This window comes from Acanthaster planci, unplaced genomic scaffold (assembly GCF_054643075.1).
Source record: "Acanthaster planci isolate LZ-2023a unplaced genomic scaffold, COTS_SCS Contig1, whole genome shotgun sequence".
NCBI classification, from domain to species: Eukaryota; Metazoa; Echinodermata; class Asteroidea; order Valvatida; family Acanthasteridae; genus Acanthaster; species Acanthaster planci.
The window spans coordinates 978574-997259 of record NW_028257625.1 but is presented as its reverse complement, the minus strand read 5'-3'; the positions used below and the strand labels follow the sequence as shown (position 1 = coordinate 997259).

Genomic DNA, 18686 nt, shown 5'->3' with positions numbered 1-18686 from the left:
ATGTAACAGTTTGCCGTGCATTATGTACATGTAAATCTTTGAATTTGTCCCTCTCTTTATGTATTTAGAGGACATAAGTAATTAATTGCAAAATATCCTCTTACCACAGTGAGGAAATAACAGTGAGTTTGTGTAATTGCTTTCTTTAATGGCCCTGTTCCTCATTGTCATGAAGACAAGCAGAACAACCTGTTTAAAAACGGGATGCACATGTAAAACCCTCAGTAGACCGCACTTAATCTGGCCTACCAGAGTTAAACCATTTTTCATGCCTTATAAGTTGTGGATGCCTGGCCTCTGAATTTGCTAAATATTACCTGACCAGTAAGCCAGTGATGATTATAACAGGAAGTACGGTATGTCCCACAATCTTATGTGGTAGGTCCGTGTTCAGACCTGGGAAAGTTCAAGTAAACATGGACTTGACTGTAACTCAAGTTATACAGTGTACAGTTATTGGGTGTGATTTTGCTTTGGAAGTGAGGGACTCTGCACCAGACTGCGACAGCAGTAGGACTGAACTTGTGCATTCAATTTATGAGGGTGTGGGAATCTTGCAGACTTAACAGTGTGAGTTCTTTGGCAAACTTCCCACGGTACTTTTAAAAAGGTCATACATTTTACAAATGGTCTGCATGTTGTAAAAATGTATTGGGGCATGATGACTGTTGTGTCAATGAAATGGGTCCTTCTGACATTTCAGAACTGAATTGTTTGTCTCAAGATTCAGTTCCCCAGTTTCATTTTTAGATAGTGCTTATGAATTCAAAATGTCTGTGTTTTCACTCTTAAAAACTTACATGTACAACTTTGCATACAGTTTTATGGCACACTTACACTCACACTCTTACTACACATAATGTATGTGTGTAAGGACACAATACTGGCCAACAAAAATGGGACACATAGGTAAAAATTCAATCTAGTGAAAAGTGTTTAATTTACTTTTAAATTATGACAATGGACCACCCTCTGTCAGAAAATAGCAATGGGAAGATAATCGGCCCAAGAAATTTTCTTCTGTGCAGTGCTTTCTGTAGAGGGGGGCCTCATAAGTTAACGTTGGTTACGGTGTCCACTTTGCAGTCAACCATGCAATAATAAAAGTCAAAGAAAAACAATGTGGAGTTGTATTGTTGTGGTTAAGCTTTTCCTCCTTTCTGAAAGTCATCTTTAAAAAAAATGTTAATTGTTACTAATTTTACGATATCTTAATAAGGTGGACACCGTAACTAACGTTAACAAGTGTACTTTTTCACACACAACAATTTTAAATGATTTGCAGTTTGATGACTTGAGGAAAACAGCTGGTTGCGAAGCTTGCAAGTACTTCAAAGAGGACATTATCATTGACAACCAAAGAACAGATACCCTCAATTTCAAAGATCTTTGTCCTGTAGTTTAACGTTAGTTACAAAAATGACACGGACACCAAAAATTTCGAATCAAAGCTAACATTTCATGTGACAAGTTTATTATGACTTGCTTTACTGGAGCCCTCAAGGTAGTTGCCTCACCTTCAGAAAATTGCCTATGTTACTATGTGCAGGTGTTAATACATGCACATGCTTTTTCATTTCTTGGGAGCATCTCTGTGATCTACATATCTGATAAGCCACTTCAGCCTATTTTTAAATGCCCTACATGTATATGCATGCAAGAAGGTTGCACATGAGCTTCACAGAAGTTGAAATCTTTGACATTGTGAACTTAAGTACATGTATGTATATTTAAATGTGCACCATTTGCAACATTAAACACTTCTGAGGAACAAGTAAATTGAGTCAATGACTATTTTATTTTTCACTCTAATCTTGTTTCTTAAAAACTGTATTTCATTATGGAGGCTATACACTGACGATCCCATCTGAAGAACATGGCACATCTCATTAATTGAATTTCAAATGCGACTACAACTATATCCCCTGGAGTGAGCTGGCGATCGGCAGGCTCTTGTGGGGTCCTGAAATTACAGAAATGGCAACAGGAATGGTTGAAATCGAATAATCTTTGATTTAATTACTACTAAAGCTTCTTTCACAAGGACATGTGAATCTACAGACATATAATCTTATCCAACCATTGAATCTTTTTCTCCTTTCTGGCTTCTGAAATAAGATAGAAGAAAAATAAAATTTAAATAGAACAATTTTTTAACATAACCGGCAGTGGCTTGATTTGTAGAAACATAAAAAAAAACTCTAACAAGACCCCAGGGGTTCCACAAAGGCAAGTTCCCCTATCTGTGTAAACATCACTTGCCTACGTGTTACATCAACTTCGCTCCATTTACTTTTAATTCACTGCGAACTCGCCCCCATACTACTGGATGACAAATGGGGCGACTTTTAATACGAATGGGGCGAAGTCGAAAGTGCCGGTGTGTAACGAACGTGAAACACTGATGATTTCTTGAACTTGGCAAGGCTATTCTTTAAGTTTGTTCATTTTTGTGATGGACTTTAGCTTAAAAAGTGTAAATTATTTGTCGTTTTGCAATTTCAAGCGGGACTTCAGATGTTTACTATTTTTTTCTTCCGTTCGTTAAACATGGACACGATTCACACGAAACCCTCCAAGCGGTCCGCGACAAAGCCCAAAAATCACCCACTGACTATCCATTAAAATCTTCCCTTTTACAATGCCATCTGACCTCTTTTCACAAAAAAATACAGAAAATAAAATCTATTTAAGTTGATACAAACCTTTTGGCTGCTCTTTTTCCGGATATTGGCTGCTCTTTTCCTGATTGTTGGAGGGAAAGCTGTCGCGCGCAGCAACTTTCTCCGTTCGTTACACAGAGACGCGAAAGCGGCGCGCGGTGGACACGGTGCTTAAAATAGCTTTATCTCGGAAAAGACGTAATCGAGCCTAAAACAATTGACCTTTAGGTCATCCATGCAGGGTACCATTGCACGTGTACGACCACTAGTCAGACTGCGTTGATCACCAGTTAAAACATGTGGACATTTTACGTTAGTTACAAAATGGACACGAAAATTATCGCGATCGATATGCTGATGTTTTCTCATCCTCGAGGGTAATTATGGTCTAGCACACATTTTACACGATGTTTATTAAGCTCATTTCGAATAAAAATGGCTTTTACAGGTAAGGGTGAGGCTTGTAAATGATGATTCTGGCCCTTTTCGTCATGGTATGGTGTGGTGGACACGATGTGAAACGAACGTTAACGCAGGTTCAGCTGCCATTTTGGAGCGTGGATTTATTTTATTTTTTTTTTGTAAAGGGCCAAAATATTACTTCATTGCTTAACTCAAAAAATATGACCATTGTGATAAAATACGTGAGCTATAAGTAAAGTAGTTGAGTTCATTAAATTTTGTTCAAGCAATGTCCCATTTTTGGGCGCCATTTTGAACTAAAATTTGCTCTTCAACGTGAATAAAAATTATAGACTCGCATTTACACTGAATTATTTATCTTTATTTATCTCTCAAATACATGTACAACTATAATCTCAAGCAAACATAGCTTGAAAATGGTTACATCATCTGATAAATTAAAGTTCATTTTTTGCATCATGAAAGTTGGCCAGTATTGTGACCTTACACATACATTGGTGGTGTCTTTTGGGGGGAATATCCCTGACAAGAGCTTTAGTTTGCTTATCTTTATTTTGTGGTGTTTGTGAATCATATTTTCTGTTGTCTTTATGAATCATCCCTATCCAATCAAACTTAAACACACTTCAGTTGGTAGACCTATTAAATCAGGGAATTCCCACATTGTACTCTTCGTTGTGAGACCAATTCATGAAAATGTTGCGTTTCCCACTACACTGAAAAATTACAGTTGCTAGGAAGCTGAAATCCTTTCTTAAATACTCTAAATCTTTTTAGCCAAGAATATTGAGATGAATTAATTTGTATGTGACTGCTTTACAGCTGACCAGTTTACAATTGTTTTTTCTTAGATACAGGGTGATGCACTTTTAAAAATAGGTTCTAGGGTTATTATCCTTTGTTTTGTTAAATCAAACTTTCAAATGAAAAAGGGTTCTCAATTATTTTCTGGGTGGGTCAGGTGAGCAGAGACGATAATGTCTTCTTGCTTGAGAAAACAATTTACTTAATACCCAGTGGAATGTGGATATTTAGTTACAACATTCCAATCACAAACATTCCAAGTACTTTGATATTAATAAGATCAATTGATAATTGATACAGTAAGGGTCAAGTCACACTAACTGATTATTAAATCTCTTCTCACATATATCGAAATTGACAAAAAGCACAAGCACAGTTGATTCAAGCCACAGAAGGAGCCCCCCAAAATGACAATTTGTTCTCTTGGGTAAAATGCTGATGTGGTTTCTTACTCAGTGGTGGCAAACGTAAGAGAAACCCCCCTCCCCTCCCCCTTCATGTTTTTGACAAACTTGATTAGAGGAAGCTTGCCAGGATGACTAATGTGCGATGCACTTTACCGGAATGCCAACCCTTCAGGTCTGCACTGCCTTGGCAACTTGGCTTGTATACACCCCTCTCACACTCAAAGAAAGGTGTACACCACACACAGGTATACCACACAAAAAAGCTGAATAAAGGTACAGGCCCAACCATCTCAGGAATGAAAAGAAAAAAAGATTGATGGTGACTCTATGGTGACTCGGACAATAGCACACCCCCCCTCCGTAAAAAAAAAAAAGAAGCCAGGGGCTTCTATATAAGCCCTCACAAGCGTTGCAATAATCCAATTCTAGAATGGGCCAGGCTGCCCCATTGGTCTTTGCCTTTATTGGCCAGGCCAACAGACCACTTCCTGTGATTTCTACCAGGCAGAATTTTAAGGGCCACATCTCTTCAATAGTTGGTCCAATTGCCCATTAACCCACAAGAAAAGCAGTTCAGCTTAAGTACACCAGCACACATGCTTTATGAACAATGTAACTGACTCAGACGTGCCTGAAGATTTTTCAGTCTAAATCTATACTGTGAAATAACAAGTGACACAGCCCACGTAACCCAAATGCCAAAGTACACGCATGCAACATTAAAAAAAAAAAAAAAAAACACCACCACCTATTTATTACCCATCATCAATACATGCAGTTTCACATTTCAATGACACTCGCCTACTGTGACATACATGTATGCAGTGAACTTTACTGGCCTTACCACCTGAGCAGTAACACAACAAATGACAAGTCACTTGAAACCAACCGCCCCCCCTTGAATGACATACATGTACTCAAGATGCACCCAAGGCCCGACATTAAGCAGTGGCATTAAGGTAACCTTATCTTATTCTTCAACTCTTCCAGTTATCTTTGGCCCCTTAAGGATGACACACAGAGTACATGTATCTGTTATCAGTGCATCGCAGGGCACTTTCAACTTGAAATAACACTCTCACGATTCAATTCTTATTTCATCACCATTTTCACAAGGGACGAATTTGGCCCAAATACCACTACCTTTGCAAATCTGGTTTTTTGGGTTATTTTTTTGTTTGGTTTTTTTGTTTGTTTTTTTTGTTTTTTGCCAAACCAACTGCCCTTTCTCATGCCCACACCTTGGTGAAATTTCTTTGACCAAATCTGTCGGAATCAGCTGAATCACAATGATCTCCATGGGGCAAAATTCAAACGAAATGCATTTTTTGGTTTTCTGGAGGGGATGAAATGTATACTCCACAGAGATTACATTAATTTAAGAGAAAAAAAAACTGTTTGTTCAGACATGGCACCGTTCAATGTATTGAATCAACTATTGCATTTGATCGATACAAATTCTCTGTTTAAAGAAAGTGTCCAACTTCAAACATGATAGTGTATTCTCAAAAGCTTATTTTTACTCAGCAGAGAGATATCTGTCTCTTCGTGAAAAAGGTGACTATTTCTTCACTGTTAATATTTTTTCAAATCTACTTAAAAAATGCCACCCTCACCAAATTCTTCACTACACTTGCTCAACATTAATTTGTCTTTGTCAAAACCCCCTTTTCTAAAGCTACTGTACCTCTATTGTGTACACTGTACAGGCAGATGTTCCAATTTTTAGCAGTTTCCTTTTTCGTCCTGGATGAGGGGCCAATTGACTTCTAGGCAAACTTCTCCTGAATGTGAAGCCCATTTGACTTGAAGCTGATTTGACATCAAGAGAGGCCCGTGGCCCAATCAGTGGCACTCTGGCAATTGGGCATTTATTTGACTTCAGTGAATTTGCAGCGCAAATATTTGCCAGGAAGTTGGAGATATTCTGTTCATGTTTGCATTCACTCTTAAATGTGAAACAGCGCTGGGATGCTAAGGTTAGCCATAGCAGGCTTGAAGTTCTGCACTGCTGAGTACATACATGAACATGTACATGTACATCATTTGTCACCACAATGAATAAAAATACCTTTGGGCAAAGCACTATTTTCAGTGATGAAGATTAGCATGTAGCTTGTTGACACCTACATGTATGAGGTAATGAACCAAAATGGATCATTGGAAGAACCAGGATACTACCATTAGAGACGCTGACATCCAAATCATCCACACCAGGGACAGAGTTGACCTCTACGGTCAACTCTGTCACTGACCAAGGTTAAATCCCTACACTGTTACACAGAATACCAAGTGTCAGGACAAGGTTTGTAAACTACCCCTGTTGCTTTATGTGACAAATTGCAGGGGGGGGAAGGTTATGGCAGCCAAGCCACTACAATCCATGGCATTCACGTTGATGTTGGGCTGACTCTGAGGACAGACAAACTAGACACACGTGGTGCAAAGCACCTGTGTATGATATCCTCCCCCCCAAAGAACAAGATTTTGAAACAGTCAGGCCAATCATAGAGCAATCTTGTTTAGCTCAACAATACTGCAATAAATTTCAACCCATCGTTTGAAGGGTAATAAATCCTCTGTGTATTAAAATGAACAAGGATTACCTTTTTATGGCCAGGTTCCAATCAGACTAGATGTAAGCTTGTTTCAGACAGAAAAGTACACCTACAGTTTTTTTTTTTAGTTGACCAATTTGAATGTTGAGCACATATACAACAAACCATGCTGAAAGATGGAAAGGCCTAAGCAATACCATACGTCGAGGAAAAAAAATAGGAAATAGGTTCCATTTCCTCTGTTGTTCAAGAAAATGAATCTAATTTCAGTGAAACTGATGGCGTTGAGTAATTTGAGAAATCGTGACTCCATTAACATGATTGGCTGTGGTTTTTCCCTTGACCTATTCCAGTGATATATATATACAAATAGTGATATGGATGTAAACTGTTCCCCAGACAAAATACAGAAAATGCAAACTCAGGCAAAGGAAGCCATTATAATAAAGACAAACATGTACCAATAAAATCTGCATCAGTTTTGGCAAGCAACTTTTCGTTACCAATGCATAGAGTGGACACCTTTTTTTAATTTTATGATCTTGCAGGCAGAAAAAAATTCAACCAATATGGATACTGGTGAATCCATCAAGATTGGAGTTTGCTGGTGCTGAACAAGAGCTTTCTTATACTAGCTGCCGGCATCCTGTTGGGTTCAGCTGACTTCACATTTCAGCAGATGTTAGGACGTTAAACTGTGTCTGGTTTAGCACGGGACCCTCCCTCTGAAGAGGTTTAGCAGACCGTTCGCACCCACAGCAACACAAATTGGATTGAGTATAAGAAGACACTGCTTCAGCGTAGCGGTTACACCCAAATTGAATTCAAGCGGCGTTTTTTAAGGAGCGCGTCTGAAAGACTCCTCCGCTTTATATGTAATAGTTTGAGAGCACATGATGAATACATTAGAATAGGCCATTGCACGGTAGAAAACGCGCACTTGATAAATTGAGTATGGAGGGGTAAAGACTAGTCTGTTGAAGAATTAACAGCCATCACTGCGTTGGAACCATGCTCATGGCACAGGCGGTATACCTCTGCCAGTGAGTGCTGTGGACTGGTCACGACGTGAGACTGCCTCAAAAAGTATGAAAGCACGCGTGAGCGTGGTGCTGCTGCAGTAATGGTATCTCCTTGGCTAATACAGGTGGGTTAGAGTCTCTGTTGAGACGGGGGCATTTGGTCCAATCAGGGGTGAGATACGAAATATCTACAAAACTGATCGGTGGCTTTGAGGGCCTTCACTAGCAGCATAGGGTCTGCAATACATTTGTGTTTGCCTAAAGGCACTCCTTACATATTACAGTGTATGTATACCCATTACTGTGTTCTATATAAACTTTTGTACATGACCACATTTTAATGGTAAACTTGGGATCTTCCAGATTTTGGAGGGATCATCTGCAAATTTCCCAAAACCAGGAAAATCAGTATAAAAAAATCCTAAAATCAAGAAAATCCTGACAAATCTCACACCTGATTTAGTCTGATGGCCTACTCTGCACGTTGTAGTTCTTTCCACAATCTACATGTATGTTCAAACCGCATGCTCTCGTTCAATCCCACAATATGGGGAATTGGCGCCTGTGAATGCAACGGTTAATTGAGCCAATGTGGATTCCAATCCACGAATCAAATATTCAGTGTCACGACCAAGTTGAGGTTGCCCAAGGGTGGGCTCGCATTGCAGCAGCAGGGGCAGCTGTCTGACAATTTGCCTGGGGGGAGGGGATACTCCAGAGATGGTTACCCTGGGGTTTAACACTAAACACTCCCGCTAACCTGAAAACAAGACGAATGACTGTGCAGAGTTACCCCTTGCCCCTTGCAGATCTTTTTGAACAAAATCAAACGTCCGGTTATTTGTGAGGATTTTGCTGGTTCGAGGAAGGTAGAGCCAGCTATGGAAGTGTGTCCTTTGATAGCGTGAGTGGGTGCTCAAAAAATGTGCCACCTGCTCGCTGATCAATGCTGAATTTTAATTTTTTGAGAATTCTCGAGGGCAACAAAACAGGCAGGGATAGGGGAGTTAATATGCACATATTTCTGAAATGTTCTGGCTATACCAGTAATTGCTGACCAATAAATCTTTTGGGAGTTTGACGAAGAAATTGGTCCAATGCCCAATTCAGCCAAACGGTAGCAATGAATCAAGCCCCAATAACACAGACAACGGTGAACAGACGAGTCAAATAAACAAATCACAGCAACATGGATTTTAAGAGATGATGAAATACACATTTTACGCCTTGCCGATTTTCCTCAACTCCCCATTACTGCAGAGTGGTGAAACAAAGTTGAACATGTCAGGACCTTTGCAAGGCTAATTTTTTTCCGTTTTTCTTTTTCTGGACGGATGAATTGAAATCTACAAATGAGTCAATTACACCCACATTTTGTCCACTAAATCAGACAATACATGAGCATCAAACCTGCCGTCAAATAAACCTCACCCATCAGGAAACACCCCCCCTCATCCTGTCGCACAAAGTACACATAAGCCTCAATGGTAAACTAATTACATTATGAACAAATATCGTAAACCAGAGTTAGCGAAGTCGCTCATGCATAACTACTTAAGCACAATTCCCCTGTGCATACATGTACATGTATGTACACATGTACCGATTCATGAGTCTGACTGATGCTTTCATACACAATGCCAAACCAAACAAATGATGATGAATCAGTTCATATACATTAAATCACAAATTCACCTTCCAATCTAAATCATAACCCTCATTTCTTTGCTAATTCTAACAAAAACACACAACTATTCACAGATGAGTACGCCTAATGATCTGCAGATGGTCTTTACAGTTGTCAAAGAACACAACTGACCCCCAACCAATTTTCCCACTCCTGTTTATTTGATTTGTGATTGAGGATCTGCAATTGATTTCTCTTTGTGCACGTTTCAGCTCTCAGTATAATAGATTTATTGAAACAGAAATTACCAATAGATGCAATGGTCGACTAGATAATGAAGGCAGCAAAGGTCAATGCATTCAGCACTACTGTATCTCTGATATCATTAAAATGTAGTCCAAAGGATAACAAACCAGTATCAACATCAATGAATGAACAAAGTGAACTTGAAATTGATTTCAAATTAACTACTGGAAATGGAATTTAATGTTTAAAATGACTGTTTCCTTTTTGCCCTTTTTTTTTTAACTGTGGGAAGAATTTAATGTCAAACTTCAGTCAGTAAGTTTAAAAATTACACCAACCAGACAATGCGTAATCTGGCACTTTCAAACCACAGGAATTCCATCAATAAGCCTACTCATTTCTTTCCAAATGTCATATGAAACAGGTGTATTTGTAGCTACATGTACGAGTAGTTAGCTAGTTATTTTTAGTTCTTTAAGTGGGATATTTGAGGTTTTCAAATTGATTTAGTGAAACTGTCGGTAATCTGGCAGGTATAGTGCTTCTTTCCTCTCTTTTCAGCTGTTTTGATTCCCAGTTTAGTGTACATGTGGATTGGGTTTTCAGTCCCTAATTAATTCTGTGGGTTTTATCCAGACCATTCTTCTGGGGTCTTCCTCCCAACTCTAAAGAGGAACTGCTTCTCATTGTCTCCTCTCTACAGATGTGGGTCGTTTGGCGGCTGCCTGAGGCACATTTGTATGCCTGCGGCTCAACCACATTATAGTTTAATGTCTTCATTATACAATGCATGCGAACATAACTGTATGAAATTTGCACTTTATGGATGAAAAAATTATTGCTGGAAAGAGTTCCATGCACAGACATCACTTGACAAACAAACTCTACTAGACTAAATTTTTGAAAGCATTTCTAAGTAAATGCTTTGAAATTTTCCCATATAAATTTGACCTCTTTAGGACATGCTCACTTCCTGATGGCTGACATGCCACTGTAAGGAAAAATGAGTGAAGTCCGCATATGGAACTCTTCCCTCAGAACAGTCAGTAACAAATGGATATCTATGACCTTGTTTCACTTCAAAAAAGTAAGCGTAGGATTAGTTTCAAATAATAATGTAAAGAAATGAACGAAAACAATTCAAAATTGCCAAGAGGGATTCAAAGTAGTGTATACTGAATGAGTAATATGTACCGTACCACTAAGAAGGCGAAAATTGCTAATGCAATCTGAAACCTGACACAGATTGGCACAATATCTAATGTATAGGCACATATTGAACACTGCCGTCCGTAACTACAAAATCTGCAAATCATGTTAGAGCTTCTGTAACTTAAGCCACTATGAAAAATACGGTCACAAAATCAGGAAATACAGCCTGTTATATTACGTGTTTCCACTCGACATGCTGGAGTTTACTTACAACACAATGTAGGCCGCAGTGCAACACGCAACTCTGTGCTGGTTGGTATGCCGTAGGTTACAAAGGAGGCCTAATGGCCAAAACATGAAAATGGTTCAATATCTTGATGTTCATTACCTTTAGCACCCTGTTCCTATAATAAGGAAACAAAGTCTAACTTTTCGAAAAAACTTACCTAGACAAGTTGGCGGTGATGTCCTCTTTCATATTCGAAAGAAAAGAGGGCTCGGCTTTGGTTTTTGAGGGAAATTATTGGGTAAAACGGTAGCGTAAATGACACAACGAAGAGCTGAGAACGAAGACGAGTTTGTGAATGTAGTCTGGTGCCTTGACCTGGATGAAGTTTTTTGTACAATTTAGTAAATCCACAATGGCTGGATCTGGTAACCAGATGTGAAACAAAATGCCATCATGCAGTCGTCTTTCCCCGAACTCGGATTAAAAAATTCTGGTTTTCTTGCTTAAATGTTGCCAAATTCACCTAAACTAGGGTTACAGGGATTAAGGAACGGATCTTCAAGGTCTGAAAGTCAGTTGGTTTGAAAAGTGGACTTTGTTTCCTTTAACGGCATTATTATAGGAACACGGCGCTAATTGTAATGAACCCCAATATCTTTAGGGCACTGACCATTCGGTTTAGCTGGGGTTACAGACCAAGCGCAATGGTTTTCGTCCCTAAATCTGGTGTAAAGTTTAGGACAATGTGAACAAAATTAGTGAGGGGACTTAGCAAGGCCTAGGCCTACCTCCATCGCATCCAGTGTCGGGAAGCTGGAAATTGCAAAGCCATCAATTATATCCTCGTCATTGGAGCTAGACCGTGAGCTCTTTCTCTTCTTGGGCCGATGCCTTGTCCTCTCCCTAGGCCCCCGAGGGGGTGGGGGTCCATCGTCGTCGTCATCCCCACTGCCCCCATTATCCTGCGATTTATTCTCCCCGTTCTGGAGCATTTGCATTTGTTGTCTCTGCTTCAGCTCCTGCGCCCGTTCGCGCCGGCGATTCCGCTGCGAGCGCTTCTTCTGCTCGTTCTCCATGCCCGAGTCCGTGCTGTGTGGAAGCCCTGAGAATCACCCACGCCTCCTGTGGGGGAATTCCGGGAATTCGGGACGCCAAAATGGTTGAAAATCTGGCAGATTTCGCAGTGTTTTGGGGTCTAAACTCAACAGCAGATTCCAATAGGAAAACACTCCTTCCCTTTCATGAGTTGGTGTCCCACTTAAGTTCCATTTTGCATGGAGAAGCCGGGTACCAGCCGACTATTTTTTTCCTGTGCAGATATGACCGCGATAGATGCATGGGGGCGCCCTTTCAACAGCGATAGAATTTTCGTCTGCGCTTCCGCCAAGAAAGTAGTTCATTATGAGCTTTCTTACTTCATCAGGTAACGACCTTTAAGTATACCCTTATCCTCCTTTGTAAGCACACTGTAATGAGAGTTTCCTCAGCGATCACGTCTTTACTTTTAACTTTCGGCGAGTATCTTTCGACATGTTATTCAATTTTTTACAAAACTGGAGAAAAATCGAAATTTTTAGACCTTCTTGTTAAGTAAAAATTAATCAAAAACGTTCTTTAGACGGTCATTACTATTCATTAAAATAGGTACGGAATTTTTTGTTAAACAACGAAAACGATCAGATAGATAAAAGCTGTTCTGCAAACTGTGTAAACTGCCTTGTCATCAGTACTCTGTCGGCCGGGAAATTATGCCAGTTTTCCTGGCTACTTCCGACAGTGGTAATTTACAACACTGTGATGTCATAGATGACGGAGCATCTTGGTGATTTTAGTAGACCTACGTATTGTCAAATACATCAAGTTTATTCAGAGAAACTTGTGGTGAATCAAAGAAGAAAAATATGTTTTAAACTCTGGAATTTATTTACAAGATTCATGTAGGTAACAGTGAACAGAAAAAAATTGGTATACAGCCAACTGAAGGGTTGGAAGACAGCAGAAGATTATCGGAAATAACGAAAGAAAAATCCCAGTTTCGTTCAGTGGACCCGTGACATAGAGAAGCGGTCCAGACAAGACCCGACCTTGACCTTGGAAGTGCATGGGTCAACTAAGACAAGACGTTTTGCATCGTCATGAATGAATGGACCATAGGCTAGACCCTGATGAGAGAAAAAAATCGAAACGAATTATAAAACGCATCAAAAAAACAACGGGACATGTTCTAATCCATGATGCGCAGTAAATGGAACGTTCTATTCGGGGCCTACTGCGGTGTTGCGCAAAAGAGTAATGAATGCTTTTTCCTTGGATGAAAAGAATAATTTCATTTGGTGACTCCGTACCACTTCATAACTTAGTGGAACATCCCATCTATCACCACACAAAATGCAACCACCTAATTCACGAACAGTCATTTTAGTCGTGTAACACCACACGGAATATTAGGCCTACCGTGCGGTGTGATCATGGGGTGACGTGACGACAGTTCACTTTGACTTACTCACCGACTTATTCTTTTTTTCTCACGAACGATGTTCATGAATAGTCATACTTGTGTTATCAAAACTAGCTTTAACACAAAATGAGGCTCAGCAACGTGAACAGACAAAATACTGAATGCAAGAGTTCATTTAATAAACTACAGTCTCCTGGTACATCTTCTGGTTGGAGAAAGCGCCGGCACTCAATATTTATATTCTATGTTAAAACACTGTTTCAAAATAACAGCTGCCGGCGTTCACGCGTATAACCAATATGGCCGATTCACACACTGGAACTGATAACTCAGTCATCTGTCATTTTATTGTCCAATGATAGCCAGTCAGTATTCAACACGGGTAGTCAAGGATTTTTCTTTCTCCACACGGGTAATTGTGCAGGGCCCCGAGCTTTAATAACAACGTGTGATATTGCTTCGGGCCACAAGAAATTAGATCATTATTTTTGCAGCGTGTTGGACATCGCTGTCAATTTGGAGGGTATTTTTGTCCATTTGCAGCGCCAGACAATGTTCTCAACAACGAGTATCTTTTTGTTCGTCATGGTAGCGACAGTTTTCAAAGCAAGGTACGGATCATTATCGCCAGGACATGGCTATCAAGATAGTCTGATTATCAGACGCACCGTACCGAGTTTCCTTCGGGGTGTCAAACTTTGGGAATTTTATGACTAAAAATTTATGTGTTACAAATTTGAATCTTACAACAAAACCAGTCGTGACTTTTTTGCTCGTGCTTAGATCATCAACCAAAAAATTACTGTCTCAGCAAAATCGTGAAAATCATACCTGGACGGGGCGTTGAACGATTTTGTATTTCTCGTGAAATGCACGTCCAATATTCTTTTCACGATCTAGTTGTCAGCTTTTCTGAATAACACAGCGGTGGCAAAGAATACGTATCCAGAGATCGCAAACTGTTTGATGTCTCAAAAGATTGTATTCTAAAAATTGCGGGGAACCCATCAGACGTTTGGAATCATATGCTGAAATCACAATGTCAAGTAAATTCGTTGATAAAAGCAGAGTTGTCCCTGAGGATTTCGGGTGATGATCTTTGATGTACAGCTCTTATATACCTAACCAAGTTTTCAGGATGGCATTAACAGGACATTTGAGGGGTGGATTTCGCCAGTTGGTTAGGCGTGCCGACAAGATAGTCCTTCCAAATATGCACGCAAGAATAACGGAAGTTCATTTATTTTGAATTGGGGGAATTTCTCTCGCACCTCAACATAGGCCAAGCATACAGCTTGATACAAACACATGTAAATCGCTCAATATCAGGCCTACATCCAATCAGTATTCGCTGCTGACGTCTAAATAATAAATGATTACTGCATGTTTTATTCAGTTATCTTGCCAGTTGCATGTCACAGGGGCGCCGAGTCGAAGTACAGAATATTGTTTGTGGTGGACCGTACGCCACTGGGCCCAGGGAGTTGTTTTTGATTCCGCTCGAAACGGATTCGAGGTTCGACAAGTGTGTCTCGATATTTAATTTCGTTCATGTTGAAACAATCTTATAGGTCTTTGCATAGGGTATACTTGCCTCCGATGCTGGGGGGGGGGTCAATGCGTCAAATACCAAACAACTACATATGCCGTGTCCTACTTTTCGAAACCACAGGACATCGAAAGTAGGCCTAAAAAATCAGCTGGCATGTTTTTATCGCGCGCGCTTAGGTTAGTCATTTGTTATACGTAGCAATGACAGATGTAAGTTTACAGCGCCGACATCTGTATGAAAACAATTTCTGTGGAAGTAAATTATGGAAGCACTTTGTGCAGTGACCGGTATTTTCCCATTTATAGTTTCGTAGCATCTCGCCCCTGGTCAACAAAACTTGACCGGAAATTGAAACGAATCCGAAGTCGAGTCCGCGTATAAGGAAAAATTACAAACCAAAGGTTGACCATTTTGCCGGATGACTTCCACATTTCTGTAAATTACATAAATCTCTTTTTTTTTCAAATTAGAAGAGTTGGAAAACGTTACAAAGAGGTCATGTACACTTTCAGAAAATTGCCTTTGCTCTAAATGATACTGCTTGAAATAGACATAATAAATTTCCATTCGATATCTTTTTTTTTCTTCCGTACAATCCAATTAATATTAATTTCCGTGTGGTAACATTCAAGTTTTCACATACACAGAGTAAAAGCTAAATGTTCATTAACTGTATATGCCCCCCAAAGAGAAAGGCTTCTTTTTAGTTTCAATGTTTTACCGAGTAAAAAAAATTAAAATCAAAACAACCCTAAAAACAAACACCAAGAAAAAAAAAGAGGACATAACAAAACCCCAAACAAACAAAACAATCAAACAAAAACAAATATACAGAATTAAAAAAAAAAATCGACACAATCATCCCCAACAGTCAAGAAGACATTCACTGTTTCGCCAGTAACTCGCACGATAGCGAGAGAGGAATTTAGAAGGTGGATTTCCAGACGTAATTTATTTAATAACGAGCGATTACCGACTTCCGACGAGCTGGCGCAAAATGTTCGCCAGCAGTTATGCGTAACACATTAACGACTAAACGGTAATAGCACTGCCATAGGAGATAATTGCAGATATCCTTTGTTTTGAGAATTGCCTTACATGTAGGCCTAACCCGAGGCTGAGAATAAGGCTACGTTCCGGGGCTTTCGCATTATTTCGGGAGGAAAGGGCAGGATTAGTCCCCCTTCCCACAAATTGTCCTCTCGATATAAAAAAGCTGCATGGTTGATTGCCCAAGTTGGCATCAAATCACCGCATGCTCTCGTACAAAACTGTCAACTAAACATCTGAAATGTCGTTCCACCATGCATGAAATTGGAAATGTCAAATGTATTTCGTCCTTTGTGTTAAATTGTGCTCTGGTCCACAAATAGAGGGAATCGCTTTCCCGTCCCCCGAAAAATGTACGGCCCATCAACATTAATTACCTCTACCAAAACCACATGGCACACGGTTACCTTCTAGAGTTTAGAAGCTGTGCGTGGGGGGTTGATGTAGTTTCACTGCCCAGTTGTAATTTCACGCTACAACTTCACACTTCAGAGTGAAATTTTACAAGCAGGAAGCTTCGATAGTTACTGAAATCAGGGTTGTGGAATATTAGTTTCTTGTTTGCCGTTTATACTTCGTCGGTAAGGAACCTAGTCTGCCACAGTTCGTGGTCTTTTTTTTTTTAACTGAGGCGCATGTTTCTGAAGGGTAAAAAGACTGGAATTTCTGATAATCATTGGGAAATGTTCGGTAAAGTTTCACATCTTCACCCCCCCCCACATAATTTTGATCTTATTTTACAGAAACGTGGGACTGTGGTCCAGTTATACCATTCAGGGCCTGTTGGCCGACCAGCTGTCCGTTTTGGACTACGTGCGGGGAATTCCAGCGGAACGAGGCCGCCAACTCCCAGGGTGCTGACCTGGCGGCAGGACCCATGGAGGGACACAGACGGGCCCCGCCTAACTCTGCCGCGGCCACTGGCATCTGCTCAGTCGGCCATGTCCCTCTTGCGGTTGTAATTGTAGCTGGCCTGGGCCTACTTAGGTCTTGAATTTTAATCACTGCAACAGGCCGAGCTTAAAATCCAAGTTTACTCTTCTTTTTGTGTATTTTTTGGGAGGGCTTTAAAATTTATAATTTATTTGAAAATACATTATTTCATTTTTGAAATACAATTCAAAGGGTAGTTGGGACATGTAAGCTAATTATAAACAAAAAACAACCCCCCCTCCACCAAATAAACATAAAACAAAAGAAAACAAAAACCAACAACTGAAACTTAAGTGTTCTGTTGTTACTCCAACACGGTCCTTTCTTTCAGCCATGTATACATGTACATGTACATGAAACGAATCAACCACACAACAATGTGTACGAAGGAAAAATCTGGACTTTTAAATCACGGTCGGTGATTTGTTCTCATAAAAAAAAAAAAAGTTACAGGCAGACATGCTCCATGATATGAACACGTCATTTTAAACTAGTTTTGGAAAACTTAGGCATGGTACGGTTTTCCATTCTGGAAGGGCTCAAGCACCAAAACTTTTTTTGGCCAGTCCTTCGAACAACAGAGAAATTATCTCGTCCTTGGAGTCTGTAGGCTGACCGCTAAAACATTACGTAGCATGTTTTTGCTTTTTTTTTCCCAAGGTGTGAGATTTAGAGAAATTCATGACATACCCAGTGGAGGGGTTATACAGATAACAATAAAATAATGTGACTCTTCAGAGCTTTGAAAAGCTAACAAGAGACAAGTTTTCTTGCCAAAGGCTACGATGAAGTGAATCTCCGACTTGGGGTTTCTGGCAAAAAAAGGAGCAACGTCTGAATGATTAAAACTCTGAAAAACCCAGAACTTTGGGCATCAAAAGTCCTGAAATCCAGCAATATCCTGAGAAATCACGCCCCTTTTTTCAAAGTTCTGCTGGTTTACCATTGATGAGCTCAAGTTTTATCCTGGATTTACGACAAGTAGTTACTGGGGGCACTGAGAATGCTGAGTAATTCCCCCAAAGAGCAGAACCCCCACAGAGCAAGTGTCAAATGAAAATTCAGATAGGGTGAGGTTGAGAGACCCCATCAAAAGGAAATTCTGAACCCCCAAAATAAATGCCTTAAAAACCATAGAATCAGGAAGGGTAATGACGTTAAGTGAAATACCTGCAAGCGCGATAGCATATTATCCCACAACAATTATACTGCATTTTCATGTTATATTATTGGCCCAATTACAATAAAAAATTATCATAGAAACAACTGAATTGTGGCATTCTTTCACCTAACTATCGACTGGTTTTGACCTTTTGCTCTTCTTGTTCCGTTTGTGCTTTTTCCGTTTGTTTCTCTTCCCGGAACCTCGTGTGTCAGCAGGTCTAAAAAAGGAAATTGAAAAAAACAAAGTCATGATGGACTGGAAACAGTATTTCAGCACAGATTTGGGAACAAGACAGTGAACTAAAAACACTTTAACAGTTTGGAGGCAAACTGTGATTCATGTAGTTTTTTTGGGTGGGCGAGGCAGAACTGTTTGAGGAAATATCTCCGAAGTCGGA

The 18686-nt window shown here is 39.9% G+C and overlaps 2 protein-coding genes and 1 long non-coding RNA gene across 3 annotated transcripts in view; all 3 read right to left on the bottom strand.

Annotated features, from left to right (window-relative positions):
• Nucleotides 1-1438: 1438 nt before the first annotated feature.
• Nucleotides 1439-3576, bottom strand: LOC147795644 (uncharacterized). Its single transcript, XR_015423716.1, has 2 exons — nucleotides 2706-3576; nucleotides 1439-2108 (listed from the first exon to the last, which is right to left on the bottom strand). It is a non-coding gene; the product is annotated as an uncharacterized LOC147795644 (long non-coding RNA).
• A 6430-nt stretch (nucleotides 3577-10006) lies between these two features.
• LOC147795643 (uncharacterized) lies at nucleotides 10007-12361 on the bottom strand. The gene has a single exon (XM_087131529.1). The coding sequence runs from the start codon at nucleotides 12205-12207 to the stop codon at nucleotides 11887-11889; it is 321 nt and encodes a 106-aa protein (XP_086987655.1). The 5' UTR covers nucleotides 12208-12361; the 3' UTR covers nucleotides 10007-11886.
• Nucleotides 12362-13744: 1383 nt separating this feature from the next.
• mybbp1a (MYB binding protein 1a) overlaps nucleotides 13745-18686 on the bottom strand; it is a 35398-nt gene continuing 30456 nt past the window's right edge. The window contains exon 35 of the mRNA XM_087131535.1: nucleotides 13745-18506. Coding sequence (XP_086987661.1) covers nucleotides 18413-18506 — 94 coding nt within the window. The 3' untranslated portion in view covers nucleotides 13745-18412. The remainder of the gene's footprint in view (nucleotides 18507-18686) is intronic.

What these genes read in the sequence shown, in the direction of transcription:
- LOC147795643 (XM_087131529.1), bottom strand. Translation starts at nt 12,207, where the DNA reads ATGGAGAACGAGCAGAAGAAGCGCTCGCAGCGGAATCGCCGGCGCGAA.